The sequence below is a fragment of the Dicentrarchus labrax genome, unplaced genomic scaffold (genome assembly GCF_905237075.1).
Source record: "Dicentrarchus labrax unplaced genomic scaffold, dlabrax2021, whole genome shotgun sequence".
Taxonomy (NCBI): Eukaryota; Metazoa; Chordata; class Actinopteri; family Moronidae; genus Dicentrarchus; species Dicentrarchus labrax.
Window position 1 is genome coordinate 20,805,737 of NW_026136712.1, and position 19,093 is coordinate 20,824,829.

General features: G+C 40.4%; 1 protein-coding gene across 3 annotated transcripts; it reads right to left on the reverse strand.

The window, feature by feature from the left end:
- Positions 1–92: 92 nt before the first annotated feature.
- slc16a5a (solute carrier family 16 member 5a) lies at positions 93–16,404 on the reverse strand. Of its 3 annotated transcripts, none has more exons than XM_051417847.1 (6): positions 16,260–16,395; positions 14,235–14,352; positions 12,963–13,414; positions 7,598–7,741; positions 5,780–6,619; positions 93–3,144 (listed from the first exon to the last, which is right to left on the reverse strand). In XM_051417847.1, exons 3-6 carry the CDS (start codon positions 13,309–13,311, stop codon positions 2,873–2,875), a joined length of 1,605 nt encoding a protein of 534 aa, XP_051273807.1. In that variant the 5' UTR covers positions 13,312–13,414; positions 14,235–14,352; positions 16,260–16,395; the 3' UTR covers positions 93–2,872. The 3 variants fall into 3 exon arrangements, with proteins under 3 accessions (XP_051273807.1, XP_051273808.1, XP_051273806.1); XM_051417848.1 differs by having other exon boundaries at positions 14,221–14,352; XM_051417846.1 differs by lacking the exon at positions 14,235–14,352 and having other exon boundaries at positions 16,260–16,404.
- Between the last annotated feature and the right edge of the window lie 2,689 nt (positions 16,405–19,093).

The window sequence follows — 19,093 nt, forward strand, 5'->3', positions numbered from 1 at the left end:
GAGGGTAAATACCACTGTGGTTGCAGTTTGATGCTTTGTTAGTGCATGAAAGAAATGTTTGGACTCACACTCACACAAATTCACAACAAAGACAACTTTAAAACTCATTTTATTATTTTTCCTCCTGATCATCATGTATAAATAAAGAATCTATAATAAGGTATAATTTGGCCCAAAGCAAGACAAGCCTTTAAAAAAATTACTAATAAATCCTCTGATCGCTGGTTACACTTTCAATTACTGCAATACAGCTCATACCTGAAACGTGTATTTAATCTTTCAGTCACATGTGACAGACATAAAATAGCTTTGTTCAAACCTGTGCAGGTGGTGCGATTATAGTCTCACTGATCTGAAGTCTGTCACATGAAGGTAAACTCAGTGTCATAAAACTGTGAGACTCCTCCAGTCTGCTCCTCTCGTGAAATGATTGTTTTAGTTTTTAAGCTGACATTCAACGTGTGATATTCATCCTGTGGTTGTGTGTAGAAACACACCACTTATATACATATATATATTTATATATATCCTATATCTATATATAAAAAGGCACTGTTCCATTAAGGAGTGAAAAGCTGGCGAAAACACAAAAACATGATTCATTACTGCTGCTACAGAAAGTTTTCTCACATGTGACAGTGAGTGAAGAACAATATATATTCCTTCAATGATCTAAAGCGACCCACACTCAATAACGTGGGTGAAATATGCTCAGCGTGTTGGTGTTTAATGCCTTCACAAGTTATTGACAGTTAAAGACGAGGAAGATGTAAAATTGATTATTTAAAGAATAATTCCAGTGATTTTTCTTACTCTCAATAAATCCCATAAAAAGACCAAAACCAACAATGAATGTATATAAAGCCGAATATATGTTCTTCCTCTGCCATAGAGCTCTAAAAAAAAACTTTCTTCTTTACTACAAACACACTTTATTTTGAAAGTACTGAAACAGGCCGTAAATACTCACTAGAGCAGCAAATGTGGATTAATCCGCAGCTGAAAATAGTCCCTAAATAATACACTATTATTACATATTTATGAGCTGTTTTTAAAGATTTAGGTCTTCAGTAGGAACCACTGGGTTCGGGACTGAGTGTCACAGACAGGTTTGAGAAGTCATAAAGTATTGAAAGACACCCTGGAGCCCTAAAGCATAATAGGGATGCACTGGTACTGAAACCAGTGTCCGATGCTACTCCAATGCTGCACCTTTACGGCAGCGAGACGTTACGTAAGCTCTCGTTAGTTGAGCAGGTAGCCGGAGGAGAAGCAATGTCAGCAGTTTGATATTTTAACTAAACTTTACAACAACATTAGCACAACGTTTAATTTGTTACAGTCTGAAATTCACTGGGGAAGTCACTGTTAGAACTGTAATGGAATTATTAAGTACTCATATTGGCAAGCACCCAAATGTAAGTGCTTGTATTTAGTCTCAAAAAAGTTGTAACTCAACGGCTGCCAGTGCGTCACTTCGTGTTACAACTCCCCTAAATAGACCACAGGCAGCAACTGAAACTCAATCTGCTGACAATCAAACAGCAGCACATAGTGTGGATGTGTAAAGTGTTTGCACAGACGGTACCTTTAACATTTGGATTCAGCCACTAAAAACCCTTCTGAAACATTAGTTTATTAGTCGGTATTTTGTTTATGTACAAACGGCACGAGCTGCTGAGCTGTGTGCCGGCCTGGTTTTGGAGCTGCGCCAGTGTAAACAAGAATTAAGAGTGCCTTCAGGCGGCGATTATTAAGCCTGGTTCCAGACCTCTGAATCACTTCATATCGGTCTGGTGTTGTGTCCAATGACCGATATTTCTTTATTTCTTTGAGCGGGATTAAAGATCATCTTTCTTCACAGCTACAGTCATGAAAATTAGTGACTGTAAATATCCGTCTGAAGAATGAAGTGAAACAAAAAAGAGATTCAGTCTGATTATCAGTTTAGACCAGAAGGGAAGCTGCCATGTGTGGTCTGCCGTCTGCACTTTGCATGATGGGAACTTAAAACGCAAACTCATTGATGGTTTTGGTCTTTTTTTTTTAGATTTGTTGGCAATAAAAAAAATAGAATAAGAACATTATCCTTAGTTTAAAGTTCCAGTGTGCAACTTTTAAGAGGATCTATTGGCAGAACTGGAATATAATGTGTCTTTATTAGTGTATGATCACCATTATCTACAGTAGCCCAGAACAGACAATCGTTACGTGCTCGTAAGGCTGAGCTGTACTCAAATGGTTGCAATCTGTAACTTCACCACTAGATGTCACTAAATCCTACACACTGGTCCTTTAACTCTTCTACTTGCTTTTTTCTCACCCATTTCCTCACCCGTTTATTTCACCCATTCATATTAACACAAAATTTGCTTGTTATTTTGACTTCAACCACTCTGGCTACTGTATCACTCTCGGATACCTGCTCAGAGCCACTCTTTGTGTCTGTAAGCTCATATTCTAATTCACCAATAAACTCCAGCAAACATCCTGAAAGCATCTTGAGTGATTTCTACAAACAAAGAATCATGTGTGTCTCTTGGCTTGTATGATAGATTGTGTGATCACATATATAAGATCAGCAGCATTTTTACAAGAAACAGTACAATCACATTGTAGTTGTAAGTGCACATCTGTTAATTTTGGTACGTAAGATTAAGTGTCCAACCGTGGTCAAACAGTGCAAATCATTCATAGTGTTTGTTTAGACTTTTATGGCGTACCAGATTCAAACCGGGTCAGGTCGAGATGACGTTCAACCACAGAAAAGCAAGCTTTGCAACATCTGGCACAAACATTACAAATTAATCTGCAGGACAGTCTGACCCAGAGTGTGAAGCGTGCTGAGGGCGACACACAGTGTACGCAGGGTTCAGACGCTGGTGATATACTCCGCCCCATTAGCCGAGGCCTTGTCTCTGTCTCCCTCTGTGGGCACGCTGCTGTACTGACAGCCGGGAACTATGTCCAGAGCAGGTCTCGCTGGTTCAGGCAGTGCGGATGGTTGACCCTGCTGTGACCACTTCCTGTCCCTTTTGTCCAGCCAGTAAAAAGACACAATGAGGAACACGGCGGACGAGGCAACGACGGCACTGCAGGCAAAGAAGACGTGATAGTACTGGCCTGTCCTGTCCACCAGGACTCCTACAACAAAAAGAGAAAACATCAGCAATGTCGGTATTTTGAACATTTTATTTGAACTATATTCTTATTTCCTAGAAATCAACAACTGTAAATTAATAAGAAAGGGGTGGATCTAGAAGAATATTCACAGGGTGGCATGGAGACAGAAATATATGCTGATTTAATTGCAAACAGTCTGTATATCAATATTTGTTTGAAAACCCCCCAAATAAAGACATTTTAACTCAAATAATTACGTTAATCTGGCGCATTACTAAAGCATAGAACAGAATTATCTAAAGGTAATGTTAGACATTTCCACATCTTCAGATATTGTTCCAAATGCATTCTTTTTCACTGAACTTAAGCCTGACACTGAGTCTAAACAGTCCCTCCAGGGTTTTACAGGATTGTTGCAGCCTAATATTTGTGATTTCACAGCAGATTTTCAAAAAATCGTGATGCACGCTAATGATGATGATGTTTTAGGCTTTTTTTTTTTTGCAATAAAGTTGCAGGAGAAAGTGAAAATAGCAAAAATAGACATGTTTTTTTTTTGTTTTATAACTCATTAAAACATTTTGGAAGCTGCAATGATTGGTCAAAACCTGTGGTTGAATTTGCGTTATTTGTTTTTTATCGCAACCTCCTGGAGCGACTGTCCAAAACGTGGATCATTAAATTAATTCAGTTTTTTATCATTAACACAACAATTTGACAGCAATCTGGGGTGGCCAGGCATTTTTTAGACCCTTCTGAGACAGTGATAATTACTGGTAATAAAACTGTCTTTCACAGACACACAGAGCAGTGGTTCCCAAACAAAGAGATGGTCAGAACAGGATAGGAAAGCAGAAGAAAAACTTTTCTTTCTTAAAACTCTCAACTTCTGAATTTTGCTGTTTTTGTAAATTACTGGATAATTTCAGCCGTTAAACGTATTCAAAGAAAGCAAGCGGTGGAAAAAATAACTCTTTGGTTGAACCTGTCACAGCCGGTGGAGACATGCAATCAATGATGAAGGGTTGCAAAGAGACATTCCTTCAATTCAAAGCATCAGATGCCAAAAAAATTATATCACTGACATTAAATGTCTTTTTAGGTCAACTGAACAACATACACGTATAAGAAATATAATTTAAATGGAGCTTTCCATAAAATGTGTCTGCTTTAAACGACAACACACTGTTCCACTGTTTCCAACCTTGTTTTACATTATAATTAATACCAAAGGGAATTAAAAGGAATTTACAGACCCTTAAAATAAGATAAATAAAGTATAAGAGTGTGCTCTTTGTTGACTCGTTTCAGATGAGTGCAACCACATGGAAGAGCAGACCGTGCGTGTGTAAAGTGATTCTGTTGTGACTTGTGTCTGCCCGGCTATATAAGCAGCAGATAAACAGGGGAAGCATAACTGTCATCTGAGACAGCGGAGAGCCTCTGCCCTTTCCCAGCTCGGCCGCCAATGAACACACACTTGCTGTGGTGCAATGTAACTAAGTACATTTACTACGAGTGCTGCACTTATGAGTCTGAGGTACTTCTGATTTACTTGAGTATTACAGTAACAGTAAAACACTGACAGGGACCATTTTACTGAACCATGAGCACTTTAAATTTTACTTTAAAGAGTCTGAATGCAGGACTTTTACTTGTATTGGAGTATTTTCTGTGTGGTATTAGTACTTTTACTTGAATAAAAGACCTAAATACTTCTCTCACTACTGCTGACTCGTGTCTTTTGTACTATGTGTAGCAGCCAAATTGACTGAGAACATTTTGTTATTTACAGCAACAGCCTGCGGCAGGAGGGGCCGCCCCTTCTATTCCTGTATTTCTGCCATTCACATTAACACACGAGCAGAAACGTGTGCACCGAAGCAAACCACAGAGTGCACAATATAACTTTTCTAGTGTTTTTGAATCTATTTCAAAATACTTTTTTCTGATTTAAAGCAGAAAAGATCGCAGCAAGAAAGTGGACTGAGCTCCAAGGTCACTCCTAACGGTCTGATACAAAGTGTTAATATTTATCAGAGGCAGAGCTGCTCTGGACGTTTAATTTAATTGTTTTTCAGAGCACACAGTAAATACCAGTCAGATGCTATCAGCAAGAGGTGATCAAAATCTAGAGGACACGCCCTTTAAAATCAGGCCATGTCTACCTCTGCCCCCGATGGATGGTGAAAGGTTCGGGTTGTGAATCAGGAGAGCAAGCTGCTCTTCAGCTGTGTCCCAGTTCCATACAACATACGAATCCAAAGCCAGTTTTGATTATGCACACTGGAAAAGTGGCTAATTAAATCCACTCATAAAACATTAATCTAGATATTAAACCTACAAAGCGGCTCAGAGCTGAAAAACACTCAAATAAACACAAAAGAACACAATAAAAATAAAGTTTTAAAGGTCCAGTGTGAAACATTTAGGAGGATCTATTAGCAGTTATTTTATTAGCATATAATCACCTGAAAATAAGAACTTTATGTTTTTTCACTCAACCAAAGAACCAGTTCTTCCCCCGGAGCACCTGAATAAACTGTCAACCTGCCTGAACCCTGTGAAACTAGATTTTGTGGATAATAATGCGAGTGGTTCCTACATTCCCACCATATCTGTCCTCTCCATCTCGCCACTCTCTCTCTCATGTTACCTGCCAGTGGAGGCCCAATGAGCAGCGTGATGCTCTCCATGATAGCGAGCAGGCCCAGAGCTGAGGGAAAGCGGCTCATCTCCACTATATCCATGAGGACGGTGAACATCAGCGAGCCCACCACGCTCATGGACAGCCCGTAGACGACCACGTAACTGATGAGTACGTTAAAGCTGGGCCCGATGCAGCAGATACTGTTACTGAGCCCGTTGACCAGCAGAGCTGAGGAGAATACATAGATGTGTCGCCCTTTGAACCAGGGCATGTTGAAGATGATGCCAAACGGTGGCCGCACCACGATGTTGACGATGCCCAGGATGGAGAGCAGCAGCGCGGCGCGGCCCTGCTCCATGTTGTTTGCTGTGGCGTAGGGAACCAGATACACCAAGGGAACCACAAACCCAAGCATCATCCAGGTGATGCCTATAGAGTACACACAGTAACGTGAGTTGTTGAGAAACTGATCGAAGGCCATGTGTTTCCTCATGGACGCCACCAGGAAGCTCCATATCGTTCTTGGCCAGCTTTTTTTCTTCTTAACGCCTTCCTCCTCTGGCGGAGGGGGTCCGTGGTTCATCAGGGGCTGGCCTCGATGCTTTGGGGGCTGGAGGGGCCTCATCACTGCGCCACATACGCAGCAGTTAAGCAGGACAGCCCCCAAAACGAGGAAACTGCCCCTCCAGCCCAGCTCTGTGTGGAGGTAGTTGCCCAGGACGGGCAGAGTGCACAGTCCCAGCGCTGTGCCTGTGGAGGACATGGCGTTGGCAAACGCACGGCGGCGCACAAAGTAGTGCCCGAGGATCGTAACAGCGGGTTGGAAGCTGAAGCAGAAACCAAGACCTGGAACGATGAAAGAAGATCAGGGACAACAGTGTGTTTATTGATTTAAAAACGTATGCAGAGAATGTGCAGCGTGTATGGATGTGTTATATCAGGACTAAACATATTCTGAACAACAACAATCTACTTTAAAGGTCTAGTTTATCATAACTTGGGTCTTATTTTTGCAGTCTATGATTTCTATCTAAAATTATAAAATTGTGTTATTAAAAAAGTTATTTGCTGAGATCTGGAAACAAACTCCAACAATCAGTTCACTAAACTTATTTGAAAGAGAAAACTAAGGTGAATGCTAGAATTATAAAACTGTTGTATTGTTGTAAACATCTATTTTGTTGTATTTTATTCTGTTTTCTTAACTCTGAGATCAATAAAGGAACATATTACTTTATCTTTATCAATTTGCCAAAAGACTTCCTACTTCAGTTTTGACCTACTGTATTTACCGTAGGTGAATGAACATAAAATGTGTCATATTGAAGCATTATTACTTTTATTTCATGTGCACTCATGTTCAGTTTTACCTCCAAACAAAGTTGTTTTGACAATCTGGTTAAACTGTTTGTGTGTGATTGTCTGACTTTGTTTCCTGCCCTGTTGGATTTGGTTGTAGTTCCTATTCCCAAATCTCAACAATTACTTTAGCAAATAAAATTTAGTTACAGCCAAAACTATGAAAATTTGTCATAATAATAAACTGGAATTCTCTTCAGTTTAAAATGTTTTTTTTTTTTGTTTAAAGCAGCGTTGCTTGATTTTTTGGGCCACTTGAGGGCAAAAAACACCAACTCTAACTTAACTTTTCTGTATTTATCTGTAATTTCTAGGTTTGGCGTCCGACATCTCTTGAGAAAACTATCTGGCACTTCAGCTGCTAAATTGCTCCACGCCTCGTCGGCTGTTTTCCGGCCAGGTTGTGTGTAACCACGGTCATCAGGTGTCAGCTGGGCATGATAACTTAGCTGAATGCTTGCTGACCTGTAATAACCCCAGCTGTGATGTAGAGCTCGCCGATGGACTGGGTAAACGAACTGGCAGCCATCCCAAGCCCACTCAGGACTCCGCCCAACATGACCGTCGCTCGGCAACCGAGTTTCTCCACCAACACGCTACAAAAGGGACCTGTGGATCAAATGTAATGCTCTTAGTTTAAAGCATACCAGAGGAGACGTGGGCTAGAGGCGAGGTCATTCGCTTAATCCTACAGCCAGTTTCACATAACTTGTGTTTAGCTATAATCTGTACCAGCTGAATGAAAGTGCTGAAAGTGTGACTGAAAATATGTTTGAGTGTATGACGGATGCATGTGTGCATACGGTGTGTTTAACTGCAGTTGACCCATATAACTGTCAGTGCAATGAGATTTTGTTGCGTCAGCATCGAAATATATTAGAATTACCCATCTCTACTACGTCATTTTACCTCAATTGCAGCTCATAAACAAATATCTTCACCTGAAGCCTCAGTACTAAAACCGGTGGGGTATATTGGATAAAGGTCACCGACTGGGGTGGTAAATTCGACACACACTGGAGGTGCCTGTGTTGTTAGGCAACAGGGCTGTAAGGTACTGATGGGGATAATACCTGGGACCTAACTGAGCCTAAAAACACACACACTGCTTCAAGTGTTTAAAGTCTAATGTCTAACTTAGGTATTTTTCATTAGTGCTACAGTCAAAACCACCTTTGTCGAGTCCAAGACCAGGTCTAGTTGAAACTGTCAAATCCAAAGTCCAACTCTAGACCAGTGGTTCCCAACCTTTCTCCTTAAGGGACCCCCTGACTACATTCAACATATACAGAACAACTGATAACAGTGAACACAATAACAGAAGGAAGTTTGTGTAAAACGAGAGATTTGGATCAATTTTGAGCATTTTTTAAAGATCATTGCCTTCGAATATTTCACTTTAAGATATTTTCTGGAACCTTTTCTACAATCTGTCTGTATTTTGTTTTGTTTTTTATTTTTAACTATGGTACAGACTTAATAGGCTTGTTTTAGACCTAGCTTGTGTTCAGGTCGTCAAAGTTTAGATATTAAATAATACACTGTAATGCGATAAGTTATTTTAATTAAGAAAAGTTAAAAACATTCTTGATTAAGTATTTCTAACTTTGCTAAAATGTTTGGAGTTACATTAACTAAATCTAAACTTCCATCTAGTTTACTTCACAGAAATGAAGGAAATGTTGAGATACAGGCCTACTCTGTATATTTTTTAAGTTTTCTAGCACCCCTTAAAATCAAGAAGGCCTCGCAACTCCCTTATGAAGCTTTGACGAGCCCTGGTGGGGGTCCTGAACCCCAGTTTGGGAGCCACTGGTCCGGACCGAGTCCAAATGAGACAGACAGAGACAGAAAAGGAGAATACTTTTGCCAATTAGATGAGATGATTTTGGCATCCAAACATACGCCTGCAAGTGATCGGCTGCCTGATAACCAGGTTCTAGATGGATTTTGAATTAAACCAATACTGGTTTTCTGAACATGCTTCAGCAATTGTTTTGTTTTCAAGGACAAAGTTACCTAAAAAAAAAAAACATATACTGCTGAACTTGGCCGAGACCAACTAGAATATTTGGTGACACCAATGACCAAGTCCGAGAAAAGTCTGAGACTAGGCATGGGAAAACTTCATGTCACGATTATCTTGTTCAACATAATTGCGCTGCACGATATTATCACATCATTACTGCTAAGAAAACACCTGTTCTGTATTTTGAAATCTATACCATTTCCACACATCTGGTTTAACTCTGTTTTGTCTGGGATACAATGGGAAAGCCGAGCCTTCGGTCATGGTGACAGGCTTAGGATCTTGGAATGACTGGAATGATGCAGGTTCCCTCTTGTCCTCTTGTTCAAAATAAATCAGTAACTCAATATAGGACTGTGTGCTAGTCACATAAAGCCATGTGAGGATATCTACCAATATCACGATAATGGAAATTCAATTCAACACAGGAAAATAAAGTCCAGGTTGAAAAAGTTTCCCTTAAAGTTTTACCAGAAGTAGCCTCAAAGTCACACAAAACCATCCTGTGTGAAGTTGGATTTGTACTTGGCTGCGTCCGTCACTGCCCTCTGGACACCGACCGACTCAAACTTTGTGAAGCTTAATGAAGATAAACCTGAGATTCTTGTCACATTTCTGTCAGCTCAGCAAAATCTACGAGATCAAAGCATTCCTGACTCCAAAAACCTTGAGAACTGTGCAGTTATCACGCCCCTTGTAGCTCTCTGTACTCCTAAACTAGTAAGAGAATAGCTCAGAATGCAGCAGCTTAAAGGAGAATTGTTTTTCATATTGTCTCAGCCTCTATTGACCAAAAACAGCTCACAAATATATGATTTCATGTTAAATAAGGCCCAGTTATTTCCTAAAACAACTGGTCAATCTAGTTTTTAGCAAACGTTACTCGAACTGGAGGAAACAGTGCATTGTTTGGGACTATTTTAAGCAGTGGATTAATACCACCAACTACTGAAGTTGCAATTTACATCCATGTCCGTCCAGTCTCATTTACATAATATATGTAGTTAAGACTTTAATAAATGGTATTAAACATATTTTTGGGCAAAGTTATCACTATATTGACGTGTATAATTGCAGAAGAAACATGCTGTCTTTACTTTGAAGTTATTTTTACAGACGAGTACAGAGGACTGATAAAGAGCTTCATCACATGGTGCAACGACAATCGCCTGAAGCTCAATATAAGTATAATTTGTGGTGGACTACCAGAAGGCCCCCGGTGCTGGCTGTCGTCCAAGGACAGAAAGTGAAGAGGGTGGACTCATATAAGACCCTTGGGGTCCAAAATCAATTTTAAAAAAACTGGACTTGATTCAGAACCGTTAAGTCCTCTTCAGGAAGGGACAAACTGTTCTTCCTGAGGTAGCTCAGGATATGAAATTGATTTGACTCAACTTTGATAAGCTTTGCTGTTGCAGCTGTTTGAAGTTCAATGAGAGAAACAAGTCAAACTCCAAGTATGTGTTCACATGTTCGGCAAATAAAGCTGATTCTGACAGAACACAGAGTTGGAGCCTTGACATTAGACAAAGCTTCAAAATGTGGCTTTCACTGTGAAGAAGCTATTCACACACATTTTTAGCAAGGGGGCCACCCAAGATGTGTCCCCCGTTCGGTTTCTGACACAATCTCCTCTGTTCCTGGACTATGGTGTTGAATAATGTCACTGTGGTTATACAATGTAATCATCATTTTATCCTATCAAATATTTGTGTGAATTTTGTCATAAACAGTGCATGGATTCTTGAGTTATGGACAACATTTGTGAGGTCAAAGTGGCCTTGACCTTTGACCTATGATCACCAGATTCCTATCAGTTCATCCTCGAGTCCAACTGGACGTTTGTGCCAAATTTGACCAACTTCCCTCAAGGCGTTCCTGAGATATCGCGTTCTCGAGAATGGGACGGACGGACGAACAACCACTCATCATTTGTTGTGCCTTCTAGTGAACATAATATTTGAAATCGTCATTTTAATTTCATGTATTAACCTTTTTTCTGATTTATTCTCATATATAAGCATACATTTTATGTTTTTACGTGTCATGTTTAATGCTCGAGAAAAGTCAGAGTCATTTCGTCGTAAATTAAACAGAAACTGGGTGTGGCACAGAGAGAGGAGGTCCAAATCTGTGTAAATGTTAATAATAAGTAACTAATCTGTGCCACATGAGAGCCAAAAAAACTAAATTCAATTCAAAGCTTACAAGCTTCGAGGTGTGTTTTCAGAAAGGGAGGGAAGAATGTAGTAGGAGGTGAAGCTCGATACCATTATGATAGCTTGGACATGTACTAATTGTTTGTGTAACCACAACCTTCCTCTGATAACAAGACTAGGCCAAAAGCTAATACATGGCTGAACGCGTATGGTGCTAAACTATGGCCATATTCTTACATTGGTATTAAAAGTTCATCTGCAATTTTCCACTGATGTTGGTTAACATTTTCAAAAACCTGCTTCTTATTCTTCTAACATACAAAGTCTCTCTGATTGAGTCAGAAGGGCCAGATTACCACATTCCTTCCAGTTATTGTGTCCAATAGTTGGATATCCATGTGAATTTACCCTCCCTACTCCAAACTCCTCTCTATGTTTGACTCGTTTCACCGTAAGAGGACACTAACAAACACTCCTACAAGCACAGCATACACGTTGCCACATTCACCTTTATCCTCTATACTGACTTTGCATGCCGTTGCACAGTTAACACTACTTCCCTGTTTCATTCAGCTTACATAATGAGTCATTGAGAAAGGAAGTTGACATTATTGACTGGAGAGAGAGCTCTGTTAAAGCTCCATGAGAAGATAAAAGTATCCTCTAACACACAAAGGATGAAAACCTATTTAATCCTTAAGATTTCATTTAATTTACACCCAGTTTTGGATACTAGTTATGGTCAACATTTGTTTGGTAAAAGCCATTCAGTGTGTGTACGTGTGGTGGAGTCTGCCACAGCTACATCACAGCTTTAAAACAAAAAAAAATTCTACTTCAGCTGCTTCATTAAAAGTGTTCAGCTGAAGAAACGTGGGTCGGCCTTTATTGTGAAGAAGTCACAGGAAGGAAACACAATATATCTGTTGGAGGAGTTTTAAATATCTTGAAATATCTAGAAATCCTGTCTAGGTATGTTATGTTTCTACATAAAACCACAATCTCATTTTGATTTCTAATGAACAAAATATGACCACCGAAAGAAGAATGATCAATATTTTTGTATTCTGCTGAACAGTGGCCACTGTGGCCACAAGTGGTAGGTACAGTATAATGGCAAACACTAAAACATAACAATAACACAGGTCAGAAAGTCAGAAGGTCAGAGGTCAGAAAACTAAGCTACAGGTCAGAGGCAGTAGTGAGTGAGTGTACTGATGTATTGATTTTAAACAAAGGTGTGTTTTATTGCTTATGAGTTCAAGTTACACAATGTCCCTTTAAAGTGAGGATTATTATTTCTTTGTTATCCTGAATTCTTGTCGTGTCATGTGTCGTGTACTCAGGTCCCTCTGGGTTGTGGGTAATAAACTGGCTGCTCTTTCTCATGGAATGATCTTCTTTAAGTCAACACCAACACAGCAAGACAGTTTAAAACACACACAAATCCTCTCTCAGGTTTCAGACGTCCCCCGTACAACAGCAGCAGGTAGGAACTTCAATTACCCCGAAGCAAAGGGGGCAAATAATACGATGACAGAGGAATTATTCCAACTCAAATATATAATATACCAAGACATAGTCACAGTAATTAAGTTAATGTACACATTAAGTGGAAACCAGACCAGTTTGTCTACTTTACCTCCCGCGTGAAGCACCGACGTCATGATGGAGGGCACCCAGGAGGTTTCGCTGTTGGTGGCGTGGAACTCATTCTGCAGGTCGGTGTAGAAGATTCCCACGCAGGAGGGGAACGCCAGGGTCAAAGCCAGGACCAAGATGGTGGCAACCAGCACCATCCAGCCCCAACCGCCATCTGGAGCTTCGACTACTCCCGTTACAGCCACCGAGCTTCCCCGTCCTCCCTCCTCGGATTCACAGTCCTCTGGAACCTTCTCCCGCTCCACGCCTTTGGCCCGATCGCCAACCACGGCGGCCTCCGAGTGGAGGCAGCGATCGCTCGTCCCTCTGATTCCATTTCTCTGAGTCATTTTCTGCTCGGCAGCTCAGGCAGCGCTCCTGTGTTAGCTCTGCAGGGTGTGTAATTACTTTTGAGGCCCATGTCACTGTAACTGCTGCGACCTTCACGGACACCTAAAAACAAAATAGCAAACAATTATAGAAGAAACTGGATCACTTAATAGTTTTATATTTCCCCAATATTGTATTTTCTGTCTCCTGACTAACTTTAGTTGGAGACAAACCATTCTAATCTATTTCTCATTCATGAACATGTGAGGACAGTATAAACGGTCTGTTCTGTGAGGAGTCACACCTGAACTCACATGGGATTCAACTTGCTATAGAAACTGGATACGTTGCTTTCCCACTACGCAATTAGCAAGAAACCGCTTCATACAGGGATCCAAAGGAGCTACCAGACATAGGATAACATAACATAACATAACATAAGATAAGATAAGATTAAGATTCAGGGGATGAGCTGTAGAGTTGTTTCCTGGTTGTAAATCTATTGTTTTGTGTTATTTATTATCTTTCATCGTTGTGCAACCTTGTGTTGTATAATGATAAACAAACTTCCTCGAATCCTTTACTACACATTGCACATAGTCATTTGCTCTGTTATTAATATTAAAACATTGATTAGAGCAGTTTTAACGGAGCCTGATGACAAACGCTACGGCCTCTTGCTCCAGCTTGACCAGGAGACAGTCGACAGCTGGTCAACAGGCTTCAGGCTATGAGTGTATGGACAGAGGTAAACAACAGAGAATGGGACAATAACTGCCTGCTCTTTTAACACCAAGCAATAAAACAGTAACTGGTGCAGGGAAACCAACTGGAAAAGTGCTCAAATCTTTTGTACCAAGCTGAAGGCGATCAGTAAAGGCAGCCCAAGTTACAGTAATGTCAACAAAGGCATGAATCGGGGTCTGTACCTGAAAGAAATTACCTAGTCCTGGCAATGCTCCTGAGCTGGCAGATGGAGGACTTTGTGATATTGCTGTTCAGAGAAGCTTCAGACTTCTTGTCTCATGTGCAGCGACTCATTTCCTGTCGGTGCTTCGGGGCTGAAACACCATCACTTCAGTTTTTGTTTAAAATCACAATTTCAAATCATAAAAAGACACGCAGGACTTTATGTCTGCGGGTCAGAACTCTGAGTGAATTAACAAAGAAGAGGTCTGACTGGATCTAAGGAATCTGGCTCGGCATGAGACTAACATACAGTTGTGAAAACCTTTGAATGAAAAAGCCCTCTGTGCAAATGTTCCAGTAGAATTTCCCCCCAAAGACATTTACCAACTACCGAGCAGTGCAGCATCTTCTGACATTATGTTCCTGATCATGCAACTTTAATGTCTCTGCACTCACCTGATCGTGGGGCATTGCAGTGGTTTTACAAACTCCTTTTTCCCCAGCAGCAAAACTCGTTACGCAAACAGCCAAACTGACTTGCAGATTTTTATCTTTGAATCCAAATAATGCCGCCATAAAACAGTTTGTTTTGTTTACTTATCAAACAAACAAGATACAACATGTCAATCAGTGAGCTTTATATTTCAGAACCTGCTCTATTTGATGTCCTGAGATAACTTCTGTTATGATTTGGTGCTGTACAAATAAACCTGAATTGAACTTTATTGGTGCTGCTGGACAGATGCTAAGCTAGGGAAGGGAACTGATAAGATAGTACTGATACCAATGCCATCGACTCTGCTTAGCGCTCCAATTTCTGAGCAATTTTCTGTGTGGGAAAAAAAAGTAAACCTAAAAGTTTTATTATCTCAACTGGAGCCGGTTCCCGATTACCATCCCTATGCTAAGCTTGCTGTTTCTCCAGCGTCTTTCCTATATTCCTAATTCATATTCATATTTCATATTTACCGTGCGGACCCAACTCTTAGTAAGAAAACAAACATGCACCTTTCCAAAATGTTAAAACTAAAAAAATAAGTGTAAACTTTTCTTTAATAAAGGACCAGTGTGCGGGATACAGTGCCATCGAGTGGTGAAGTTGCAGACTGCAACCAACTGAATACAGCTCAGCCTTCCAAGCGTGCCAATAGATCCTCCTTGAATGTTACACACCGGACCTTTAGGAAAGTTTAAAGACTGGAAATACATTCAGAACAAAGTGGAAGATGCTTTGCTCTGGGACTCAGAGGTAATGGTAACACACACTTTTCCATATAGTGTGTGTGGCTGCCTGTTCACTCTGTCATTTCTTCCCTTCATATTCCTCTTCTTATTCTGACTGTGTAATGGTTCTGTAAGGGAGGGGGAGGCTCTCCTGTCTCAGCAATCTGAGCCACCAAACCATGAACATCCTGTTTTTCTCTTTCACCTCCTGCAACTCTCTCTCATAAATCTCTTAAATGTTATTAGAGATGTCAGGAGGGGGGGAGGAAGGAGAGTGTTTGGACAAGTATTCCGTGTTTCTCCACCTTGATGAATAAAAGTGATGCTGAGCAGCTGATCTCTCCTGTGGGACAGCCCGTGGAGGGATGAGAGCGCTGCGTAATAGTGGCCCGTTTTACATCAGATAGTGGGGATCTGTACACTGGCATCAAGCCGCACAAACTGAGCTTTATCAGCCTTAATCAGTTGCTCTGTTGGTGTTTTCAGCTGTATTAACACACTGTCTTTCGGTCAGCTTCACCCACGTGGCAACTGGTAGTTATTTTCGGCTTATTTACGGCTGAAAACCCACCAAGATAAACGGGTTTTCGCTCCAGATCTCATCACAACGCCCCTAAAATCAAATCAGCTTTACTACTAACTCGCTCCACTGAAAGTATCGCCTCTAAAAAGCACAAAACACCACATAAATCTTCTGTTCCCATCAGTGTTATTTTACCCTGAGAGATTAATATCCTGGACATCACTGGCGCAGCACTTTCGGCACAAAGAGGAAGTGACTTAACCACAATTTCTTCCGTGAATCTGTAAATTAAAATAAAAACGAATCACCCACCTTTATTTCCTGCTCGTGGTCCTGCAGCCCCGGTCAGTGCCACCACACACAGGCGCGGCTCCTCGATCACTGCCGGGAGCGAGCAGCTGCTGGTTCTGCTCGAAGCTCCAGCGTCCGCCCGCTCTCGGTGGGAGGAGACTGACGTGGCCGCCTGCGAGCGTCGGATGCGGGGCTGCGCAGGCCCCAGCGCGCCCCCCTCCTCCTCACAGCTACCCAGCCCTGCTACACCACACACAGGCGGCCGGGAGCTGCTGTAAGGCCCGAGACTGTGCATTGTATGAGCCGTAATGGTGGACACAGTGTGCTGGTGGCATAACAGCATGCAGCCTGTGCAGTGGTCATTTCAGTAGTGGATGTACAGTTATGTGTTTATTTTACTTGAGTGTTTCCATTTTATTTTGCTTTGTTCAATTTATGTGATGGCTGTTGTGGATTTAATTTAATACCTTGTGATAGATTTAACAACCCAGCACAACTTTATTTTGATTAAAGGGCCATTTTGCATAATTTTAAGACTTAAAGTGAATTTTACTTTATTTCCTATACTTGAATAAGATTCTTAAAGGTCCAGTGTGTAACATTTACACTTTATATTTAGGATGTTTTGGCAGACAAATGGAATATAATCTGGATAATTAAGTTTTCATTAGTGTATAATCACCTGAAAATAAGAATTTTTATGTCTTTGTTACCTTAGAAGGAGCCGTCGGTTGAACCTCCATGTTTCTACAGTGGCTAAGGGAGGACAAACCAAACACTGGTTCTAGGGAATTGAGTGAGGATTTGCACTAGGAAAGGGGGAGGGTGAAGCGAGGGCATTGCAATCTGCAATAACACTGCTGGATACCACTGAAAGCTCATACAGTGGTCCTTTGAAGCTGCTACAAGAAACCGCTTCCTCTGATTTTAGGACCAAACCCGAAAATAAATTGACCACTGAACCACTTAAAAAACTGGTTGAGTTACATTTAAATAGTAACTTAACACCCCCTGGAAATCCTGTTTTTGCTGACCTCCAGCTGTTTGACTTCACAACTCGCTGCAGTGATGTACAGGTGTACTCCAGGACACTGTGACATCACTGGTCATGTACGTGAGTTCACTTTCTTTACGTGGCGGTGAGGAAATAAATGGAGTGCAGGCGGCATGTGAGGTGGAAGGAATCAGCTGATGATCAAACAGCAGCAGGTGGTTGAGATGCTGCCATAAACTTTAACATTTTTAGTGTTTGTAAGTGTTGGAAAAGATACTTTTTTTATATTTGGGTTCAGCAACAAGCTGTGTGAAAGCCACACAAACTGGTACAAACAGACACTACTGACCACCGTCAACCAGACCCAGTGAGGCTGGATGTGCTCGGAGGGGAAACAACCAGAGAGGGCAGTGAAACGCCACGTTGGACTAAATCCAGACACCAGTAAAAGCACACAATCATCACTGTATCCGTATAATTTATGGTTTTTCTGAGTAATTCATTCTTTTGCGTCATTTTATTCATCAGTTGTTTATATTTATTTAATATAGAAGCACTGTATATTTGTGTTTCTGCACACTAGCTGTCTGAATTATGAATTTAATGGACATTTTACACAATATTTTGCTCCATTTAAAAAAATTACTTGTGTTTTACTTACTTGTTTTTATTGCTGGTTTCTTTAGATTGTTTTGATTTGCAGGTGTGAAACGTATGTTGTTGTTTTTTTTTTAAATGTCCATGCCTGGGGGGTAACAAAAAAAGAGGTAACTGTAATCATTTAGTTACAGAAATAAAAAACGTAACCACATTACAGTTACAGTTTGTAAAAATTAACATTAACATTAAAATACATCACAGCACAGTGTGAGTTCTGCCTTTCAGGTATGAATTCATTTGAATTTGATTGAGTTTTTCTTTAAAAAATACACCAAGCTTTCCCCATTTTCTTTTCCAATGTTACATTATTCTGTCATTTTACACAATACACATCATATTATTGATCATTCAGTTCTCTTTATTTGCATATTTGGTCTTGACTTAATCAAAAAGTAACAGAAAGTAATCAAGTTACTGAGTTATTTCAGGGGCTCGTGTGCCTTTATCCTATGAGTCCATAAACCACATAGAGTATGTCTACATGTGAACTGATCACAATGTACCAATCTCACCCACCAGCAGAGTATCTACAGTCTGACTGTACTGAAGTTGCTTATAGTTTATTGGACTCTTTTCTTTTCATGCCACTTTCTACTTCTACTCCACTACTTTTGACAGCTTTAGTTACTTAATATTACTTTCAATATGGCGGCACACATGGACGCAGTTAGGCCTCCTATCCCAGGTCCGATACACAGTGCTCCATTATTTTTGCTCCTTCACTACACACTTACTTATATGTTTATATTTTTACACTCTTATAGTTGTCCTGCGTATTGCACTACATGTTTGTACCTATGTTTGTTGCATCTTGTGCTTTCTTACTTCACTCCCACGTGATGTTGCATCAACCTGGGACTGTACTGCCCTGTACACAGACGGATGACAATAAACTCTCTCTTATCTTGTTGCTTTACATATTAAGACTTTTGCATATGAAACACATAGAGAGCTTATAAAATAGGATGTTTTGTTAAACATTAAACTGCACAACAGTACGGAAAAGTACAGGTTAAAGTAATTTGTTGATTCGTGGTTCCAACTTCACAAATGTAAAGTGATAATTGTGATTCACTATTTTCAGAATTTGTACAAATCAAACAATTAATGGAGAAAATAATCAGCAGATTAATCAATAATGAAAATAATCATTAGTTGTTGTACTAAACAGTTCAAAATGAGCTCCAGATCAACCAACGAC

Bases quoted from the DNA above. Each gene is read 5' to 3' on its own strand.
- slc16a5a (XM_051417846.1), bottom strand. From the start codon at position 13,311: ATGACTCAGAGAAATGGAATCAGAGGGACGAGCGATCGCTGCCTCCAC. The intron at 6,620-7,597 runs GTCAGCAAGCAT...TCATCGTTCCAG, and splicing joins CACAGCTGGGGTTATTACAG to GTCTTGGTTTCTGCTTCAGC. The intron at 3,145-5,779 runs GTAACATGAGAG...TTTTTGTTGTAG, and splicing joins CATTGGGCCTCCACTGGCAG to GAGTCCTGGTGGACAGGACA.